Source organism: Panthera onca, chromosome B1 (assembly GCF_046562875.1).
Source record: "Panthera onca isolate mPanOnc1 chromosome B1, mPanOnc1 haplotype 2, whole genome shotgun sequence".
NCBI classification, from domain to species: Eukaryota; Metazoa; Chordata; class Mammalia; order Carnivora; family Felidae; genus Panthera; species Panthera onca.
This window is the reverse complement of record NC_138342.1, coordinates 912,046-931,198: the sequence shown is the minus strand read 5'-3', so window position 1 is coordinate 931,198 and position 19,153 is coordinate 912,046. Positions and strand designations below refer to the sequence as shown.

Here is a 19,153-nt window from a genome sequence, read left to right as displayed (position 1 = left end):
CCATATTTAGGAGTCTCTTCTGTTTTGTCCCCCTCCCTGTTTTTTATTAGTTTTGTTTCCCTTCCCTTATGTTCATCTGTTTTGTCTCTTAAAGTCCTCAGGAGTGAAGTCATATGATTTTTGTCTTTCTCTGACTAATTTCACTAGCATAATACCCTCCAGTTCCATCCACGTAGTTGCAAATGGCAAGATTTCATTCTTTTTGATCATTCTTATGATCTTTTTGATCATTCTTTTTGATCGAGTAATACTCTGTTGTATATATATATATATATACACCACATTTTCTTTATCCATTCATCCATCGATGGACAGTTGGGCTCTTTCCATAATTTGGCTATTGTCGATAGTGCTGCTATAAACGTGGGGGTGCATGTGTCCCTTCAAAACGGCACACCTGTATCCCTTGGATAAATGCCTAGTAGTGCAATTGCTGGGTCGTCGGGTAGTTCTATTTTTAGTTTTTTGAGGACCCTCCATACTGTTTTCCAGAGGGGCTGCACCAGCTTGCATTCCTACCAACAATGCACACAATTTTTTCTTTGACCTAAAGTTTCAGTTTTCTTGGGACTTCCCTTTGCTCCCAGCTCAGCCTACTCATCTGTAACACGGGGACGATCTAATACCGTCCCGTGGCTAATGCCTAGTGGGAGCCTGACAGGTGGCACTGCCATGACACAAAACCTACGGCCCATGGGAACATGCATCCCATCGCGTTGGACTCCCACACGTGGGCACCAAGACCCAGTGGTGACCTCCAGGCTGCCACTCCGTCCCCACAACTTTGTCCCTGGCTGCAGGAGTTTTACGTGAGATCACCAAGCCGGTGAGAGACATTAATGTGGCACAGACTGTCTTGTTCCACTGGAAGCCTTTAGGATTTATCCAAATAAGGGCTGAGAGGGGCAGCCTTTTCGATAAACACACAGGTGCCCTCGGTGACTCGAGGTGGTCGTCAGGGGTCAGGGCGAGCTAAGACTTCTCCAGGCACAGGTGCCCTCAGGTATCTGAGCCCTGCTCTGGCCTGGGTCACTCAGCCACTGGCCCTTGGCCACCCTGGCTGGTGCTGACTGAGTCTCGGAGGGCCGAGAAGGACAGCAGTGAAGACCTGTGGCTTTGCAGGCCTGCCAGTGGAGATGGCCTGGGCACCTGCGTGCCAGCACCTACCCCCATGGCCCTCAGGTGTCGCCGGTGCTGCCCCTGCACCAGCCACACGGGCACTCCTGCTCTTCCAGACGGCCACAGGCTGCATCTTTCCCAGCCTGGCAGCAGCCGGCTTGGCCCCAGAGCCTGTACAGGCCAGGCCCTGCCTCGCCAGGCCCAGAACCTGCCTCGCCAGGCCCAGAACCCGCACCTCCCCTTGCCCAATCCCACGCTGCTGGGAGGTTCACGCTTCCACCTCCTTTGGGGACTTCCTAAATGCTGCTCCCTCTTCTGCCCTGTTGATGCCTTCTACCAGGGGCCTCCTGCATCTGTCTGGCCTCAGGGCCTGCACAGGGCCCGGCCAGTGGAGCCCCCTCCTCAATTCCGCCCCTGCCCCCAGGCCGGGGTGAGCACACCAGTGGCAGGCGGGCAGCTTCCTCTCCTCTCCTCCTCACCAGCCCCAGGTTAAGCTCTGGACCACTTGGTCCCAAAGGCCTCTCCCAGACCTAGTGACTCCTCCTGGCTGAGGAGTGTCCTCCCGCCTGTGCCCTTTCAATGAAACCCACAGAGGCATTGCCTATGCAGAAGGGCAGGAGCTCCTGGCCGCCCCTGAAGCTTGATACAGCGCCTGCTATGGGGGCCTGGGGCAGTCAGGGGCCGCCTCCGACCAGGCAGGGACCCCTTCTGGGAGGGTAGGCGTTTGCTGGCCGCCCAGCCTCACACCCTAGAGACGCCCAGGGGTCCAGACACAGCGGGCCATTGTGCTCAGGCTGGCGGGAGCCCCGCTTCTCTCTGCCGCTCACACGTGGCAAATCTGGACGAGACCCGAGAGGGCCAGCGCCTTGCCCAAGGTCACACCGCGGGTCGCAGGCAGGGCAGGGATGGGTACTCAGGCTGCGGCCTCGGCGGCGTACGGTCCGGGAGTGGGGACCCTAAATGGCCAGATTGACGGCGGGGTCAGACCCTTCCCGCTGGCCCTGATCGAGCGCCCCCTCCTCCGCCGCAGGTCGCCACCGCCGCCAGGCTTCGCGGCCGCGTCCGGCGACCTCACCTCCAGCGCAAGCTGGCGAGCGCGCGGCGGGCGGGGCTCCGATCTGAGGGCGGGGCCAGGGTGGTGTCCTCGCCGGCGGCGGGCGGAGCTGAGGGCGGGGCTCAGAGAGGCCGCTCCCGCCCTCCGCGCAGGTCCGCCCTGACATTGCGTGCAGGCCCCGCCCCCCGGGCGCGCGGCGGAGGCAGCGGCAGCGGCGGCCAATGAGCTGGGCAGGAGGGGCGGGGCGCCGGTCGCGCGGGTGTTCCGTCGGGGCTGAGGCGCTGGGTTCCCTGCGGGAGGAGCGCGGCGGGCGAGGCTCCTACCGGGTGTGCGCGCCCGCCCGCCCGCGTGTGCGCGCCCGCGCGTGAACTTGCGCCCCGCGGTCCCCGCCGCTGTCAGCGCGCAGATCCCGGCCGGCGCGGCCCCGTGCTTTCCCAGATCCGCGTCGGCGTCGAGCGCTTTCGCGGCTGGACTCGAGGCGGGCGGTCTGCGAGAGCGCGGGGCCTCCGGGACTCGCGACCCGGCGTGGGGTCTCCTGCCTCGCGCACGGGCCCTCAGGCCAACCCGGGTCCCCCGCGCCCCTCCCCCACCCCGCCCTCCGGCTGTCAGCGGCCGCGCTGCCTCTTGCGGACCGGACACGCGCGGCTCCGGAGGGTCCTGCGCTCCGGGGCTGGTCGTCTCGTAGCGAGAGGGAGCAGGAAGGTGGACGTGCCAACCCGTGAAGGGAGGGGACCCCGGGGGCCTGGACGGCCACCCGAGCGGATTCCAAAGCCGCCTGCCCTGCGTAGACTGGCCAGGCGTGAGTCCGGAGGCTGCGCGGTGAGAGCAAGGCGCCTGGGCGGGTCACTGTGCTGCCGGGCCCTACCTGTGTCCGCCCGATCACGTCTCCAGCGGGGCTTCGGGAGCTTTTGCATTTTATCATGGGGTGCCTCTGCTTGGTCCCAAAGCCGCCCCCTCGTTACATACTTCTGGATTTTCTTTCTGAAACTCAAACTCGACCCCTCCCTTACGTTTAGAGAGGTCTCTGAGCACCAAGAGCTTTTGAAGATGGGTTAGTTTGGGTTCATTCCACCACGTTAAGATTTGAGCTCATACATTCTGCTTCTTCAGACAGTCAGCTGTCACCTCACGGCCTCTTGAGTGTGTCCCTGATCAAAGCAGGTCCAGGAAGGGAAGTGAAATTGCCCTGAAAGAGAAATAAAAGTAGAAATTGTTTAGAAACAGTGGCTTAAAAGAAAATCGAGGCAGTTTGTGCAGGAATTCTAGACAGTGATTCTTTCAGACAATTCTCCTACTTCCAGTCTTCATATTATTTCCCAGGTCTGGTGCCATCGTCCACCTCCTAAGTCCCCTTTGTGCTGTGAGCAGTGGTGGGGTCAGTTGTGGCGCCCTCCCGTGGCTTGAATGATTCCCCTGGCTTTCCTCGCTGCCCATGAGCTTAGAACTTGGTTCTGAAGTTCTGTCCCTCTGTTGTGCCCTGGGATGGCACTTTGAGGGTCATACTGCTAGGGGGGCAGTGTGTGGTGGGAATGGGAGCCGTCAAAACGATTCTGCCCTTTGGATGGATCATTATATTTTCTTGGCTTGCATTGGATTTGGGCACCATGGAAAAGAGAACAGTTCTCACTGTTACTGGAAACATGTAATGGAGAAAACACCAAAGTTATTGTCATATATTTTTTTAAGTGGATCTATTGGGACCTTTCTTAGTTACACAAGGAGATTGTCATCCTTTTACTGGTAGATAAAGGGACCAGGAGAACACTTAGAGATAGTTTTCACAGGTGCCTTGCAAACATTCTAAAATAACTTTTTTTTTTTTTTTTTTTTTTTTAAGTAGGCTTCATGCCCAGGGCAGAGCCCAATGCAGGGCTTGAACTCATGACCCTGAGATCAAGACCTGAGTTGAGATCAAGAGACGGACACTTAATTGATTGAGCCACACAGGTGCCCCAAAAACAACTTTTTTAAAAAACAGCCAATTGAAAATTTTACATACACCCTTTTGGCTTTTTCTGAAGTGATATTTCCTGAAGGAAAGTTGAGTTTCACAGTCTTTTGAGCATTTGTTTTAAGTGGCCATATTTAAGTGTGTCCCAGGGACCTGGGCATTTTCACATGTGTTATGTCATTTAATTCCTTGTGGCCTCATCAAGCGGGTGATTCTTTACTGTTTTCAGTGCAGAAAAGTAGACCCCGAGAGGTGGAGTCACCTGCTTAGGAGAGCCCAGCGAGTCTGAACATGGTCTTTCTTCCAGCCAACTGGAGCCCTCCTTATGGCCTAGCTGTCAGAATGCAGTTACTTGCTGTGGCTTTTCTTCTTCAACGTGGGACAGTTCCCACCTATTGGTAGACAGGGGATAACGGTAATCTCTATTTTAAGATATGAGTTTTCTTTCCTTTGTTGATTTGCAAAGGTATCACTTCAAAGATGGTTTCGTGCACCTTTAAGTTATGCGTTCGGCTGTCCAGACCCTCTTGTGGGTGTTAATGTTAGCAAGATGTCGCTTCATTAGGTCGGATGACTTTTATCTCTCTTTGCTTTGAAGTCTTTACAAAAAGATTTCAATGGTCTTGCACAGTTTATCAACACCACCAGCTTTGTGGCACCAACACAGAGCTTTAGCCGAGGCTTTTCTAGGAGCCGCTGATATGACATCCAGATGTGTCCGTTCAGGAAGGCGCTCAGCCCCTGGGACGGAGCCGTGCCCCTCTGCTCCACCGATGGCGACAGCTGTGATTTCGCGGTCCGCAGTAACCGCCTGCATGGCTTATCCCCCCGCAGCGTGAGTGTGAGCACACTCCTCTCCCCTTCCTGCCCAGCATCCGTGTGACGCAGGAGTGAGGCTTAGGTCTGGCTCCAAACTTTGGCTCCATTCGCTTTGTTAAGTGTCACCGCTTTACTTATTTTCGCAGCGTTACCAAAGCCTCCAGAGTTGGTGGCTTCAAACAACAGTAATCGTTCATTGTTGCTCATGCTGTCAGGGGCCCAGAATTCCCAGGCAACTTGTCTGGCAGCCTCTGCTCGGGTTGGTCGATGGGGGGCTGGGGCTGGAGCATCCCTTGAGGGCGTCCCCGCTCCCGTGGGTACCTGGGGACCCGCGCTGGGAGCAGCGGCGGCCCCGGGCTCTCTATCTCCCCAGAGTGGTGGCTTTGGGGCGCGTCCTGTAAGAGAGCCTGGCGGTCGTAGCGCCTTTCCCACTTTGGCCTTGGAAGTCGCCTCACCTCTGTCCATGTTCAAGGGGCCATGTTCAAGGTGAACTGCCTCATGTGGGAGCCGGGCGGAAGGCTCTGTGGCTGCATGGGCTCAGACCACACACGGCTGCTTTCCCGCCAGACTGCAAGGTTGCTCGTGTGCTCTCTGAGAGAAAACTCGAGACCTGGGCCTGGATCTGCTGTGTGAGCGATGAGCTCATGAGTCTGCAGGGTGCTCCTTTAGGAATGCATGCCGCCGAACAGTATCGGTGGGCTTGACTGTTGTCTTTTTCTGTGAAAACCCACCCTGGGCACCTGGTGATTTGGGGCTGTAGAATGGGCCCGGCCCTAGCCTTTCATTACTGGGGATGGTTGCTGACCGTGAACTCTGGGGCAGGCTCTGGGCACAACAGACTAGGCAGGTACTTCAGCTGTTCTCTGATTTTGTGCTTTGGAAACCATCCTGGAGGAGCTGGGGTGGGCCGTCCAGAGCCCGGACTTGAGCTCAGGTGTCTGACTTGCAGCCAGTGAGGGGGTCCAGGTGGGGTGCCAGCTAGGCCTCTGCCTGGGACTCAGGAGGCAGAGAGGGGGTTGGTCCGTCCGCCAGGCTCCCGCTGCTGGGGGCCACCTGGAGGGGACTGCGGCCGTGTGAAGCCCTCTGCGGGGAGGCAGTCCCCTCTCCCTCTCCGCGTGAGTGGAGAGCCAAGGTGACAGGCACGGAGGAAGCCTCCACCCTGATCTCAGAGACCAGAACAAGCAGAGAGGACAGGGGAGCTGAGCCGGTGCAGCAGTAGCTGCTGAGGGACGGGGTGTGGGTGTCCCCTGCGCCCAGGTGCCCTGCTCGGGAAGCTGCCACCCACACCTGAGCGGGGCTGGAGGTCCAGAAGGGCTGAAGGGTGGCCCCAGGCCTCTGACCAAACGAAGCGTGTTGGTCGAGTTTCATCGTTCTTTGGGGGGGTTTGGGCAGGGGTTTGCACTGGGCAAAGACTGTAAGGAAAGCGGGGTTATTAACTTTGGGGAACTGAGCTGGGAGTGACGGCCTAGTCAAGGGGTCATGTAGCCATTTGTGGCGGTTCGGACGTGTGGGACCTGGTATAGGGACGTGTTGCCAAGATCTGCAACCTCTTCTTCCTCACCGTCTGGAGAATGTTCTGGAACGTGCAGGGTACCATCGTACACGGGTTATTAGATGTCGACAGAAGTAAGTGCGGCGCTGAGGGGTGAACGCGGCCACGGAGCGGAGCTGGTGGCGCGGACCCTCCGTGGGTGAAAGAAACGGCGGGATTGGTGTTTAGACCGCGCGTTGCCATGGTAAAACATCTGTGGCTTATTAGCAGCTGAACCGTGTCACCTAAGGGTCCAGATGTTGACGCCCTCACTCCAGTGTCTCAGAGTGTGACCTTGCTGGGAAACGGGGCGCCGCACCAAACGTGGGATGAGAAGGAGGAGCGGGTACTGGACGGGGCGGGGCCTTAGAGGAAGGGGTGTGGCCACACACACAGGGTCCTGCCCCCACTGGCCCTGGAGCCGCCAGAAACCCCCCCGGAGGGCCGGGGTCACGGCCTCCCAGCGTCTTCGCAGGGAGCGTGGTCCTGCCCACGCCTCGACCCCCACGCTTGTGGCCTCCGCGCCGCGACATCGAAGCTCTCCGCTGTGCTGAGCCGCCTCCTCCGTGGCCCTCCGATACGACGTCCCCAGGGCACTCGTGTACCTTTGCAAGTGTTGCCTCTGACTCTGTTAATCAACTGAAACGGACACACAGAAATAGAGCCCGCTCGGGTGCCCTTTTCGGAGGTAGCTTCCCAGAGAATGAGAGCGGCCGCAGAAGCCAGCTAAGGAGTCCCAGTGCATGCGGGGGGCTGGCGTCTGCACCCGGGCCGAGTCCGCGGAGAGGGCGCGTCCCACAGCACCTCGCGTGCAGCGCCGGGAGGGAGGAGCCGGGTGTGTAGATGACGCGCCGCGGGCCAGCCTGAGGATCGTGGCCTCTGTCCTCCGGCCACGGAGGGGGTTTCTGGGGCTTGGGGCTCCGGCTTGCTTCCTTTTGGGCTGGTTGGGGGGCGCCAAGTGCCGGGAAGGGACAGCCCGGCCCCCGGAGGTGTGGTGCAGTGGGCGCGGTGGGGGACCCCATTCAGTGGTCTGCTTGCACAGAAGGACCAGCGCCTCTAAGGCGGGTGCTGTGTGGCTGCAGGGGTGAGACAGTTAAGGGAGGACGTGGGGTCACAAAGGACGGCTCCCAGCACGCGGAGCCACAGCGGGTGTCCGAGCTCACGTGTGCTTCCAGAAGTGCCCAGGAGCCCAGACACGCGTCCTGCGTCGGTCCTCGTAGCTCTCGGGCTGGAGCCCCATGCCCGCGGTTCACCCCTGTCTGTCCGTGAGCCGTCTGGTTCTCTCACCGGCACCCGTCGTGTGGGCCCCGAGCCGAGTCTGGGCTTTGCCTCCCTCTTCCTGGCACCTCCCGGTCAGCGTCGGTCTCGGCTTCCTTGTCTGAGCCTCTCTGAGCCCCCGAAACTGGCTGTCCTGCTGCTTGCTTCCTTCTCCACACCTGCCTCCAGCGGTCATTGTTTGTCTCGTGCCTTTCCCGAGGGCAGCACACGTGTCCGCAAGGCCGGGTCGCCGTCCTGAGCTGCACTGTCCCTGGCTTTTCCCGCGGACTGTGACTGCATCACGCGTTATGACCATGACATCCCCTCCTGATGGTTTGATTTCTTTTTCTTTTAATTTTTTTTAATGTCTATTTATTTGTGAGAGAGACAGGGCACAAGTGGGGGAGGGGCAGAGAGAGAGGGAGACACAGAATCCAAAACAAGCTCCAGGCCCCGAGCTGTCAGCACAGAGCCCGACGCGGGGCTCGAAATCACAAACCGCGAGATCATGACCTGAGCGGAAGTTGGACGTTTAACTGACTGAGCCACCCGGGCGCCCTGAGGGTTTTCTTTTTCTTTCTGTGTGGACGTGTGGTGGGCCTGGTGGCCTTTCTGGAAATGGCTGTCCTTTGTCCACCATCGGTCAGCAGGTTTCCCACTCTCACTTCAGCCCCAGGTGGGGAGGCCAAGGCTTACACGGAGGAGCTGGCCTGCCCAAGTCCCTGGGGAGCACTGTGGGGACACCGTGGGGGACTGTGGGGGGCCCGAAGGTCCGTGGGAGTGCCGTGGGGGGGCTGTGGGGTGCCATGAGGGGCAGTGGTGGGGGCTGCAGTTCCGTGGGGGTACTGTGGGGGATGGTGGGGGCCGTGGGGGGACTGTCGGGAGAACACGGGAGGACTGTCGGGCTGTGGGAGGACTGTGGGAGGGCTGTGGGGAGGCTGTGGGAGGACCGTGGGAGGGCCGTGGGGGGACTGCGGGGGATGGTGGGGGCTGTGGGTAGACCGGGGGTGACCATGGGGGCCCCTGGGGGGACTGTGGGGGTGCTGCCGGTCTGTGGGGAGGATTTGCAGCTGCTGAGAGACAAGTACGGATCCCTGATGGTGTGAGTGGCTTGTGTGTTGACGGAGTTTCCTGGTCGTTTCGGGGCTGCTTCCTCATCGTGGGTCTGACCGCGTCTCAGGCTTGGAGAACTCCGGTCACCTGGTCCGCTCGCCTGGGCCAGGTCCCACCAGCTTCACGCAGCCCTGCTGGGGGGCCGAGGCCCCGGGGCGGCCGCCTGTCTCTGCCCAGCCGGACTGCTGACGAGTGTCTTCTTTCTGAGTCACGAGGTAACTTTGTCCCTTGTGGGAAGCAACCGGAGATTTCCTTCTGATTGTATCTCTGTTTGGAAGTCACAGGACATGACCCCTTAGGAAGCTGGGCGTAATCGAGGTTACGTGCTGGTGCAGGTTGAAAGGCAACCAAAGCAGAAAGTCAGAAAAAACTGAGTGGCGCCGCTCCCGGACCCCCGCAAGATGGTTCTGTGTCCCCACGGCATCGGGGGCTTGCCCGGGGGCCTAGCCAGATGGCGGTGGCCCGTGTGCAGCCCCCAGGTTGCGGGCGCGGCACCCCTGGGGCTGGGCTGGGAGAGTCGGCGGAGGCAGAGCGGTAGAGGCTCGCCAGGGGGCCCCTCACACTCCACGGGGCGGATCGCAGCCAGGACACGGAGCTTGGTGGCCCCGAGACAGAGGGTGGGGCCAGCCCGCCTCGCTGGCACCGGCACCTCCCAGGCCCAGCGCCCTCCGGGAACCTGGCCGTGGGCCCGTGCGTGTGGCGCTGTCCACGTCTTCCCGGAAGACGTGGCCCGTGGGCTCCGCGGCCGACCTGAGCGGGGAGCGCGGGCGCGGCCGGTGCTGACCAGGGTGCCGCCACGTCCCCGCAAGGCGTGAGGCTTTGTGTCAGGCCGCGTCCCGTCCCCCCTCAGTGGTCAGGGGCCTCGGCAGGGCAGAGAACCTGCCTTGTGTCCTGCTCCCCTGTCTCTGTCGCTTCTGTGGAGGTCTTGAGTGGAGGACGGGCTGCTGGAAGTCAGGCGGCCGTGGGCACACGTGGCCCTGACGCAGGCCTGGATGCAGTCGGCGCCTTAGGTCCCAGGACGGCGCAGGGCCATCCTCGGCACCGCTGCCAGGCGACACCGCGGCTCCTGTTGGGGCCGGACGAGCAGACGTGCCCGCCGTGCACCGTGGTGCCCTGCGGCTCCAGCGTCTGGGCTCTGGGGTCCAAGAGGTGACGCCACGGTGGTGGGAGCGCCTGCCGCGGGAAAGCCCGGTGCCAGCCTGCCCGGGGAGCGCCACATTGCCAGGCCATGCCCTCCCCGGGGCCGCCCTACCTCGCCCACGGTGCCCCAGCTATTTTCCGCCGGCGGCGGCTTCGTGGCTGGCGGTGAGGGCACCTCGGTCCCCCTTGGTGACCCGTAGGGCCCTGCGCTCCGACCCCGTCACGGCACCCGGCGGAAGCGGGCACGTCCCTGCTCTTGCCCCGCAGCACCCCCTCGTCCACCCCGCAGCTGGGCCGGTGGCCGGGCTCATCCGGGCGAGGGGCAGGTGACAGGACGGCGCTCGCTGGACTTTCTGCAGTGACAGGGGTGAGGCTCGTCTCCGGTGAGGTGTGCTCGCCCCACTGGCACCGCCCGCAGCTTGGGGTGAGATCCGACCGCTCGGGGCAGTTCTGTGGCCTGGGGCGCCCCCGCGGCGAAAGCTGGTGGCTCGGGGAGGTTCTGCCGTGCGATCTGGCAGCCAGCCGCAGGCTGTGCTGTGACGCTGGTTTCCTCTGGCGTGGTGATCTCTGCCCCTCGGCAGGAGGTGGGCAGCCCGGGAGGGCGCTTTGGGCTTCGCTGGGTTGAGGTGGCTGCGTCCCCAGCACTAGCACCTGTGGCCATGCCACCTGCCGGGCCTGGCAGGTGTGAATCGCCCTCAGCCCCTTGTGCGTGTGCGTGCGTGTGCGTGCGTGCGTGTGCGTGCGCCTGAGCACACACCTGCACACACACCTGCTGCGCGGGCAGGTGTGCGTGTGGGGATCCTGGTCCCACGTGTCCCTGTGGTTCTCGCGTCCCCTGCCCTCCTGGGGGTGGGACAGCCGTGGCAACCCATCTGTACAGGGGGCCGGTGTGCAGGACAGGGCGGAATGGGGCTCAGCGGTCGGGTGGGCCGGCCCAGCTACACGCAGAGGGCGGGCTGCAGGGTCGGGCCAGGCGTGGCATGGCGTCGCCGAGGAACGAAGCCCAGGACGCGGGAAGCCTGTGTATCTCTCCGAAACGCTTCCCTTGGTCGGTGCGTCGCCGTGGCCCGCGCCCCGGTCCTAGAGCTCCGCCCGGCCCGCCCCAGGCTTCCGCCAGCCCCTGTGCCTGAAGCGAGGTGCTTTCCCGAGTCCCGCGAGCCACGCTGGCCGACCACGGGGCCCGGGGAGGGGGTAACGGGAACCCCGGTTCGCAGCTGGTCGGTAGGAGGCGCAGGAGGCATCTGAGAAGGGGGAGGTCTCGTGAGGCGGAGCCCTCAGCCTCTGGCATCGGCACTAAGCGCAGCGGGTGTCAGAACTGCCCCCGAGTCTGCAGAGAGCGGGACAGCTGGCCCTGGTCCACGTGGAGGCACTGCTGCTCCCGAGTCCTCACTCTTGGTGAGCGATTGCTTGCACGGGAAACGTGTAGGATTTTCTATTTTCATTGGCAAACCTGTGTTTCAAAGTTGAAATTAAGATGTCGTTACTGGAAGTGAGCAAGTTAGCCACGGTGCTGGCGGAGTCTGGCAACAGGTACCGGTTTTTGTGAACCGTGTTTTCACGGCTTTCGGAAGCTTTTGTGGCCGAGAGAAGATCTTCAGCCGCCTGCGGTGTGATGACAGTCCGCGTCGCGTGGCTCCCTGCCGCGGGATCCGTGCAGACTCCCTGCCGGACTCAGCTGCGGGCCCAGCCCCTGGCGTCCCGTCGGAGGCGGAGGGTGATGGCGGTGGGGGGCGCTCCCCCGTCGCCCGCCGGTGTTCGGGGTGAGGGGGCCGCGCCTCGCCAGGGAGCCCTCCACTGCCGCGGGCCTCCCGGGCTGACCCTCCGTCTTGTCGGGCCTGTTCTCGTCCACACGCGTCAGGGTCACGGACGGAGCGGCTCGTACCCTCTCTTTTATCGTTTCTGCTGTCGCCTTCCCCGAAGTCGGACGGACTGTTTTATAGGAGGTTCGTCTCATCGACTCTGCGTTAACATTTCGCAACTCGGTCGTTCTCCTGTTTTGTTACTTACCTGTAGGTGGAAGGTGATGCACGTGGAAGCCGTGGGCAGAGGTGGTGGCAGTGCCGTGTGGCGATAGCCGGGGGGCCGCTAAGCCTCGGGGGTCACACTCTGCTCCCCATTTCTGAGAGAGTCAGTGCCGGGGTCAGGTGTGGGCCCTGGGGTCAGGGGTCAGTTGTGGGTGCTGGGGTCAGGTGTGGGCACCAGGGTCAGAGGTCAGGTGTGGGCATTGGGGTCAGAGGTCAGGTGTGGGCATTGGTCAGGGGTTAGGTGTGGCCACTGGGGTCAGGTGTGGATGCCAGAGTGAGAGGTCAGGTGTGGGCACTGGGGTCAGGGGTCAGATGTGGGCACTGGGGTCAGGAGTGGATCCTAGGGTCAGAAGTGGGCACCAGGGTCAGGGGTCGGGTGTGGGCACCAGGTGAGGCTCGGGGTGGGACCTGTAGGGCCCGGGTGGCTGAGGCACCGGGAGTGTGGCAGCCCCGGGTGTGAGGTAGGGGAAGGTTGTGGGAGCGGGCACCCATCAGGCCCACCATGGCCTTCTCCTGCGGGGTCAGCACGGATATTTGAGTGGTGACAAGGGCATCCCCACAGGCTGCCCCCCCCGCCCCTCCCCCAGCAGCCCAGCAGGTGCTCTGTGAACGGTGGGATGCGGGGGGTGGGAGGCGCCCCGTGGTCCGACCTCTGGCGAGGTCTGGCTGCCCTCGCTGCCAGGGTCCCTCCAGGGTCCCACCGTGTCTGTTCAATGGAGCTGCTTCTTGAGAGGGGCTGCCAGGAGGGTGTGGTTCGGGACCTTGTGAATCCGAAAGGGTCTTCTGTCTTGTCTCCGTGGCGCTGAATCCGTGGGAACAGCTTCTTTCAGACTCTGGATGCCTTCAGGGCCGAGCGCTGGGCCCCCTGCTTCCTCTCTGGGGTTTCTGGGTGACAGACCGGTGCCGGGGCTCCGGGCTCTGCCGGGGGCTGTGTGGGGGTCTTCCTGGATTATCCGGGGCTGATTGGTGGCGCAGAGGTCCCTGGCGTCCCCGGTGTCCCCCACTCTGAGATTGGGCCCCTGCTGACCCTCGCATTTCCTGTTTCTCTGTTTACCTTCTGTCTTATTTTGGGGGCGGAGCCTTGGGTCTGGGGGTGATTCTTCCTCCTGCACTGCCTTCCCTCCGGACCGCCGGCCTGTCTCTGTGTTCACGTGCGCCTGGGCACCTGGGACATTTGCTGGGACATTTGCACGTCTCCTGGTTTCCCACCAGAGGCTCTGTCTTGCGGCCCTTTGGCCTGAGCTTTTGGGGGGTGAGCTGGGTTTCCCGCCTGCTGGGAGCCCCATGTCTGCATCTCTCCGGGTTTCCTTTGGGGTCGGGCTCCACAGAGAACGCGTCCAGCCCCCTCCTGGCCAGGCTGCGAGCACAGGCAGGGCCCCCGGGCTCAGTGTCCCACTCTTGTGCAAGGCTGGGAGAGGCGCTGGCCCAGACGTGGGGGGTGGGGGGGTCTAGGGATCCAATTGTGTCTCCAGTGAGGCGTCCTTATTACAGCTCCCTCACCCAACACACACAGACACACTCCTGCACACGCGTGTGCCGGCCTGTGCACACGCACACCCTCACCTCCGACCATCTCTGCCCCGACCTGTGGCGGGGACATCATGAACCCCACAGGCCTCGGTGGCCTCGGCTAGGCCGGCCTTCTCCCTTTGCCGTCTGAGGGAGGCACTGGAGTTCGTCACATTGGCCCCACGGCCAAGTGCGCGTGAGTGCTGGGCTCCAGACCCCCGCCCCGCCCCGGGGCTCCTGCTCAGCTCCGGCCTTCTGGGAGGGCTGGGACCCCGTGGACAGGGCCTGCTTTGGTCCAGCACAGACGCCGTGAGCTTCGCACACGTAGCTGGGGCCGTGCTTTGCAGGAGCGCAGATCTGTGTGCTGTGGTTCGGATTATGGCCTGTTGCCTCAGCCGGTGCACCGGGCGTGGGCCAGGCCCTGGATCCTCGCTGAAGGAATTTGGGATGGCTCACAGGGGCGTTTCTGTTTTCCCTGCAGAGTCTCACCAGCTCAGCTGTAGCTGGTGACCTCGGCTTGGGGTGGTGGAGACATGATGTAGTGGGGGGGTGCTCTTGCCGGGCAGGAAGTCGGGGCCTGTCTGTGGGTGCATCCCCACAGATGGCACACTAGTTGAAGGACTTATAACTCAAAATCTGACTTACAACTCCGAGTCTTGACCTTCGGGTTTGGAAAAAAAAATTAATGTTTGTTTATTTATTTACTTATTTATTTTTTAATGTTTATTTTTGAGAGAGAGACAGAGAGAGAAAGAGAGAGACAGAGCGTGAGTGGAGGAGGGGCAGAGAGAGGGGGAGACACAGAATCCGAAGCAGCTGCAGCACAGAGCCCGACACGGGGCTCGAACTCACGAACCGTGAGATCACGACCTGAGCCGAAGCCAGACACTTAACCGACTGAGCCACCCAGGCACCCCTTGAAAAAATATTTTATGTTCGTCTGCTTAGATGCAGGTAATAGGAAACCGAGTGATGGTCCAGAAGCAGGCCTGTCCAGTGATAAGGGTCGCGCATGTCAGTGTGGCCCCAGGCCAGGTCCGAGTTGGCCTCAGACCCTGGTTTCCTCTCTGCCGTCTTCAGCCACATGCCAAGGCCCGCCTCCGGGAGAGGTGGTGGTGACGCCCCTCCTCGGGCCACGTGGCTGATGCCGAGTGTAGATTCACTGCTCTGCTCGTGCTCTTTTGTGTGGCGGCCACCACGTCTCTTTCACAGATGGCGTGTAGATGGGCTCGTGCCCCGGCGACGGAGGACCTCTCCACAGCGGCTCTCCTGCCCCCGTCTCGTCACTGCCCCGGGGACGCTCCTGCTAGCTTGCGTATGTGCTGTGGGGCCAGCGCCGTCCACGCGTGGACCAAGGCAGGGGCGGGAGCCAGCACGGCAGCGGAGGCGAGGGGCCGCCGCCCGTCTGTGGCCCTGTCCCGCCGGCCTGCAGAGACCAGCCGTGGCCTCGAGGTGGGCCACGTGGCTTGCAGAGAGGCGTGAAATCAAGTCCCCCTTGATTTGAATAAAGAAATTACTTCATGAATCCATGTTTTGTGACCAGGATGTGTGGCCAGTTGTATCTTTAAAGGTTTGGATCAATCGTTTCTCAGTGGCTTACTATTAGAACAACCGGAAGAGTGAGGCCGACTGTCTTATAGAGCCACATAATTTCCTTAAAAGGGCTGCTTTCAAGGAGGGACTCTGGGGACGCTGGGTGCCTCAGTCGGTTAAGTGTCCACCTCCTGATTGGCTCAGGGCGTGGTCTCACGGTTTGTGAGTTCGAGCCCCACGTCGGGCTCTGAGCTGACAGCGTGGAGCCAGGAGCCTGCTTCCGATTCTGTGTCTCCCTCTGTCTCTGCCCCTCCCCGCTCATTCTCTCTCTCTGTCTCTCTGTCTCTCTCAAAAATAAATACTGAAAAAAAAATATTGAAAAAAATAAACAAGACAAAACTGAAAAAAACAAAACAAAACAAAAACCAAGAGGGAGTCTGTTCTAAGGGGGAAGTGCTCATGTACTCGGGATCCCCGTGGAACTCTTTCTAAGAAGTCCTCCCGCCAAAGAGGGAGACAGCCTGTTTCGGGCCAGGCGGTCGCTCGGGAAGGTTTGTGGTGCTGGCCCGGCTGGCGTGGGTTCTGGGCCCTGTAGGTGCCCGTGTGCGGGGGGCCTGTAGAAGCCCCGAACCACGTGGTGACACCTGTCCGGGACAGTGTGTCTGTGGCCCCGGAGGGGAGGCTGACCGCCCGGTCACCGAGGTCACGCCTAGCAGGTGGGGCCGGGCGGGGGGCTGCTCCGGCAGAGGGGCGAGCACGTGGCAGGCGACGCACAGGTTCAGGACCAGGAGTTCAGGGTCAGGGCCGGGGCTCAGTATCAAGGGGGACAGGGCGGTGGTCGTGCCACGAGTGGTCAGGAGGTAGAGTGGGGGAGCCAGCACACTCCCTCTGCCCAGCCCTGGATCAGGAGCCCTACGCACGGTTGGGGTGGGCCGGCTGGGTCTTAGACCCTGTGGGACGGCCGAGGACAGGTGCCACCGAGTGGACGGGGCTCAGTTTGCAGTTGAGGGGAGATTGCCCTGGGAGCCTCTGTCTTGAATGGCTTGGGGAAGAATCGACGTCCCCCCCCTCGCCCCCCCCCCCCACCAGGGAGTCGGGTCTCAGCGGGACAGCACCCTGGCTCAGCCACTGGGGGCCTGCAGAGTGGGGCCGGCTTGAGTGTGGTGTGTGACTGGCGCACAGGGGACCACGGATACTTTATGTGAACTTGGACGCCCATTTCCGGGCCAGTGGGATGCTGCCTCCTGCGTAACCCCCTGGAAATGCTTTACGCCTGTATCTTTTCTCGTTTCTTTTCTTTAAACATTTTTTTAACGTTTATTCATCCTTGAGAGAGAGGGGCAAGGACGAGTGGGGGAGGGGCAGAGAGAAAGGGAGACACAATCCGGAGCAGGCTCCAGGCTCCGAGCGGTCAGCACAGAGCCCGACACGGGGCTCGAACTCACAGACCGCGAGATCATGGCCTGAGGTGAAGTCGGACACTTAACCGACTGGGCCACCCAGGCGCCCCAGCCCGTATCTTTAATGTTGCAGACTTTAAAAAATTCCAAACACCTTTGCTCCCTTGATTTTGAAGAAGATGACACCCTAGGGGAGAGGCCGTGTCCTCCCCGTACGACCCATGCGGCCTCATGGGCAACGTTACGCCCGCCGGCCCACGCAGCATGTGCCCAGGCCCCGCCACGTCAGCCCCTGCCCGTGGGCCCCTCGGGAGCCGATGGCCGCTGAGGGTGAGGGCAGGAGCGACAGAGACCCCACGACTGGGACAGCGCGGGGGAGGAGGGCGTCTTCTCTCCCGACTGCTGAGAGCTAGACCTGGGGCACATCCAGAGCCACTGACCCCGGGGCGGGCGGGTTGGGTGTCGGGGGGCCGCCTCCTCGTGTCTTCCCGGCGTGTGGAACGTGACGTGTGATTCGGGTCCAGCCTTTCCTAAAGAAGTATTTTGGAGTTTTATGGCTTTTACAGTTCTGGAGAAAGCGGCTGTACTTTGAATTCTCATCAAGCGGGAGCCCGCGTGCGGACCCCGGTGCGGGTGTGTGTCCTTCGGTAAAAGGCCTGCCGTGAAGGCGCCGGAGGCCCGGCCCCGCTGCTGGGCGCTGTCGTCCGTGGGTGCCGAACGGCCAGCCTGCCGCCTCCAGCGTCCCGCCTGCCCTTCCGAGCGGCCGTCGGCGGTCTCTGCGCTGAGGAGCTTCTGGCCGGGCCGGGAGGACCGTGGTCCTGGCAGCGCCTGCTCTGTGACTTTAGTAAAAGGCCTTGCGTTACACGCGTTTATTTCCTGGTTTAAAGCAGTCAGGCGTCAGGCCCGTGGGTCTGGGGTAGCACAGGACAGAGGGGTGTCTCTTAGTTTTCATTCCTAATTTAATAAGATCAGGGATTCCTACCGAAGTCCCTGAGCTCAGGAACCCTGGGTAAGAGGAAGGAGTTTGTGATAGAGAAAACGTTAACGATCATCGGAGACATTTTCTTGATTTTTGTCCCCCTGAGAAAACGTTCCCAGGTCAGTCATTCGCGGAAGCCACCTTAACTGCCGCGGACTGCACATCGAAGGTGTGTGAAGCTGGGAAGTGTGTTTCCCCGGGTTGGCCTTCCTGAGGCCGAGCGCCAGAGCCCGGAGCAGGACGAGGGTTGGGGGAACTGCTCGCCAGCCCCTTCCCTGCACGATGGGGGGCAGGGCCCCACGGCCAGTCCTTCAGGCCCGCCCTGCGCTGACCTCTGGCCACGTGGGCAGATCGGCAGCACCAGGTCTGACACGTTGATTTGCAGAAGTCTGCAGTGGCCATGATGGCTTCTCTGAGGGTGTCAGAGAACTTTCTCTTCCTAGAATCTAGGCTGTAGTCTGAGGGGCCCTGAGACTTCCAGAGGGGCACCGCTCTGTCCTGGAGCTCACGGGCTGGGCTCCTGCGGGAGCGGCGACCGCGTCCCTGCAGAGGGCAGCATTCAGCGCGTGCCCTGTGGCCCGCGTCAGGCGGGTGTGGAGAGCCTGTCCCGTGAGTGGCTCTCAGCCACTGCGGAGCTTAAAAAGAAATGGCGCCTGGGCCCACGCGGGGTGTCGCCTGCACGGCGGGGCTTTCTGGAGCGTTCCGGGTTTAACCTGAAGAGGAAGAATGAAAGATCCGGGTGCACAGAGCCCTTTGCTCTGCGGTGCGGGGCGCCTTTGGTCAGCAGCAGGCGGGGCCGCAGCGGCGTCTGGGTGGGGCCGAAGCTGCTCCCCTCCCAGAGCTCACGGGCTGAGCGTGGGTCTGGAGTCGGACCATAGCCAGCAGGCCACCTGAAGTGCAAAGGAGCCTTTGGGGTCCTGCTGGTGCCTAAAAGTGTCACCAGCGTCCCCGGAGCCTCCGCCTGGCCACTGATGGGGTGGAGGGGCCCAAAGAGCCTCCGGGATCTGCAGGCAGGCCCTTGGGGGGCACACGATTCGGGTCCTGGGACCCCCGCATTGGATTTCCAGCACATCTGCCAGATTCTACGCTGCGAGGCTGTGCTTTGGGGTGAATTTCTGGAGTTAGGCTCCATGTGCTTACCTGCATAAAGCTGATGGTTCCCGCTCGGCACTCTGCTCTGGGGTTGACCTGTGGATCCCGTGGCGGGGGTGGGGTGGGGGTGGGTGACGCTACCAGATGGCTGGGTGTGGGGCAAGGTCCCTGTGCTGACAGAGCCCGGGTCACGGTGCTGTGGGGCCTACAGGTCACTGATGGCCTCTGGGATGGGGCAGCCTGGGCAGAAACAGGGGTGGGGGGAGATGGGCAGGGGCATTGGGGGACATCCTGGAGGTGGTGTCAGGTGACTGGAGAGCCCTCCCAGGATGACTCCTTGGCCGTAGCTGGATGGGGACCCTGGCCTGGTGGGAAAGAGCAGGAGAGGATCAGAGAGGGCAGGCACTGTGGGTGGGAGCAGGCCCAGCTGGCCTCCCAGACCTGAGGACTCTGGGCAGGTGGCAGGTTGGTGGGGGGCGGGCTCCTCACATCCAGGTGGCCGGGAGAGGGCCTACACCATGTCAGTGGCTGGTTTTGCAGTGGGGGCAGTGGGGAGCGGGTGGGGGCAGTGGGGAGCTGGGGGGGGGGAGGTAGGGAGCTAATGGGGGGCACTAGGGAGCTGGTGGGAGGCA

At 61.8% G+C, this 19,153-nt stretch overlaps 1 protein-coding gene across 2 annotated transcripts in view; it reads left to right on the top strand.

Annotated features, from left to right (window-relative positions):
- Positions 1 to 15,014, top strand: part of SLBP (stem-loop histone mRNA binding protein) — a 41,940-nt gene extending 26,926 nt beyond the window's left edge. For both annotated transcript variants that reach the window (XM_060655574.3, XM_060655573.3), the window contains one exon: positions 14,730 to 15,014. In XM_060655574.3, the coding sequence (XP_060511557.3) occupies positions 14,730 to 14,999 (270 nt within the window). In that variant the 3' untranslated portion in view covers positions 15,000 to 15,014. The remainder of the gene's footprint in view (positions 1 to 14,729) is intronic.
- Positions 15,015 to 19,153: the final 4,139 nt, after the last annotated feature.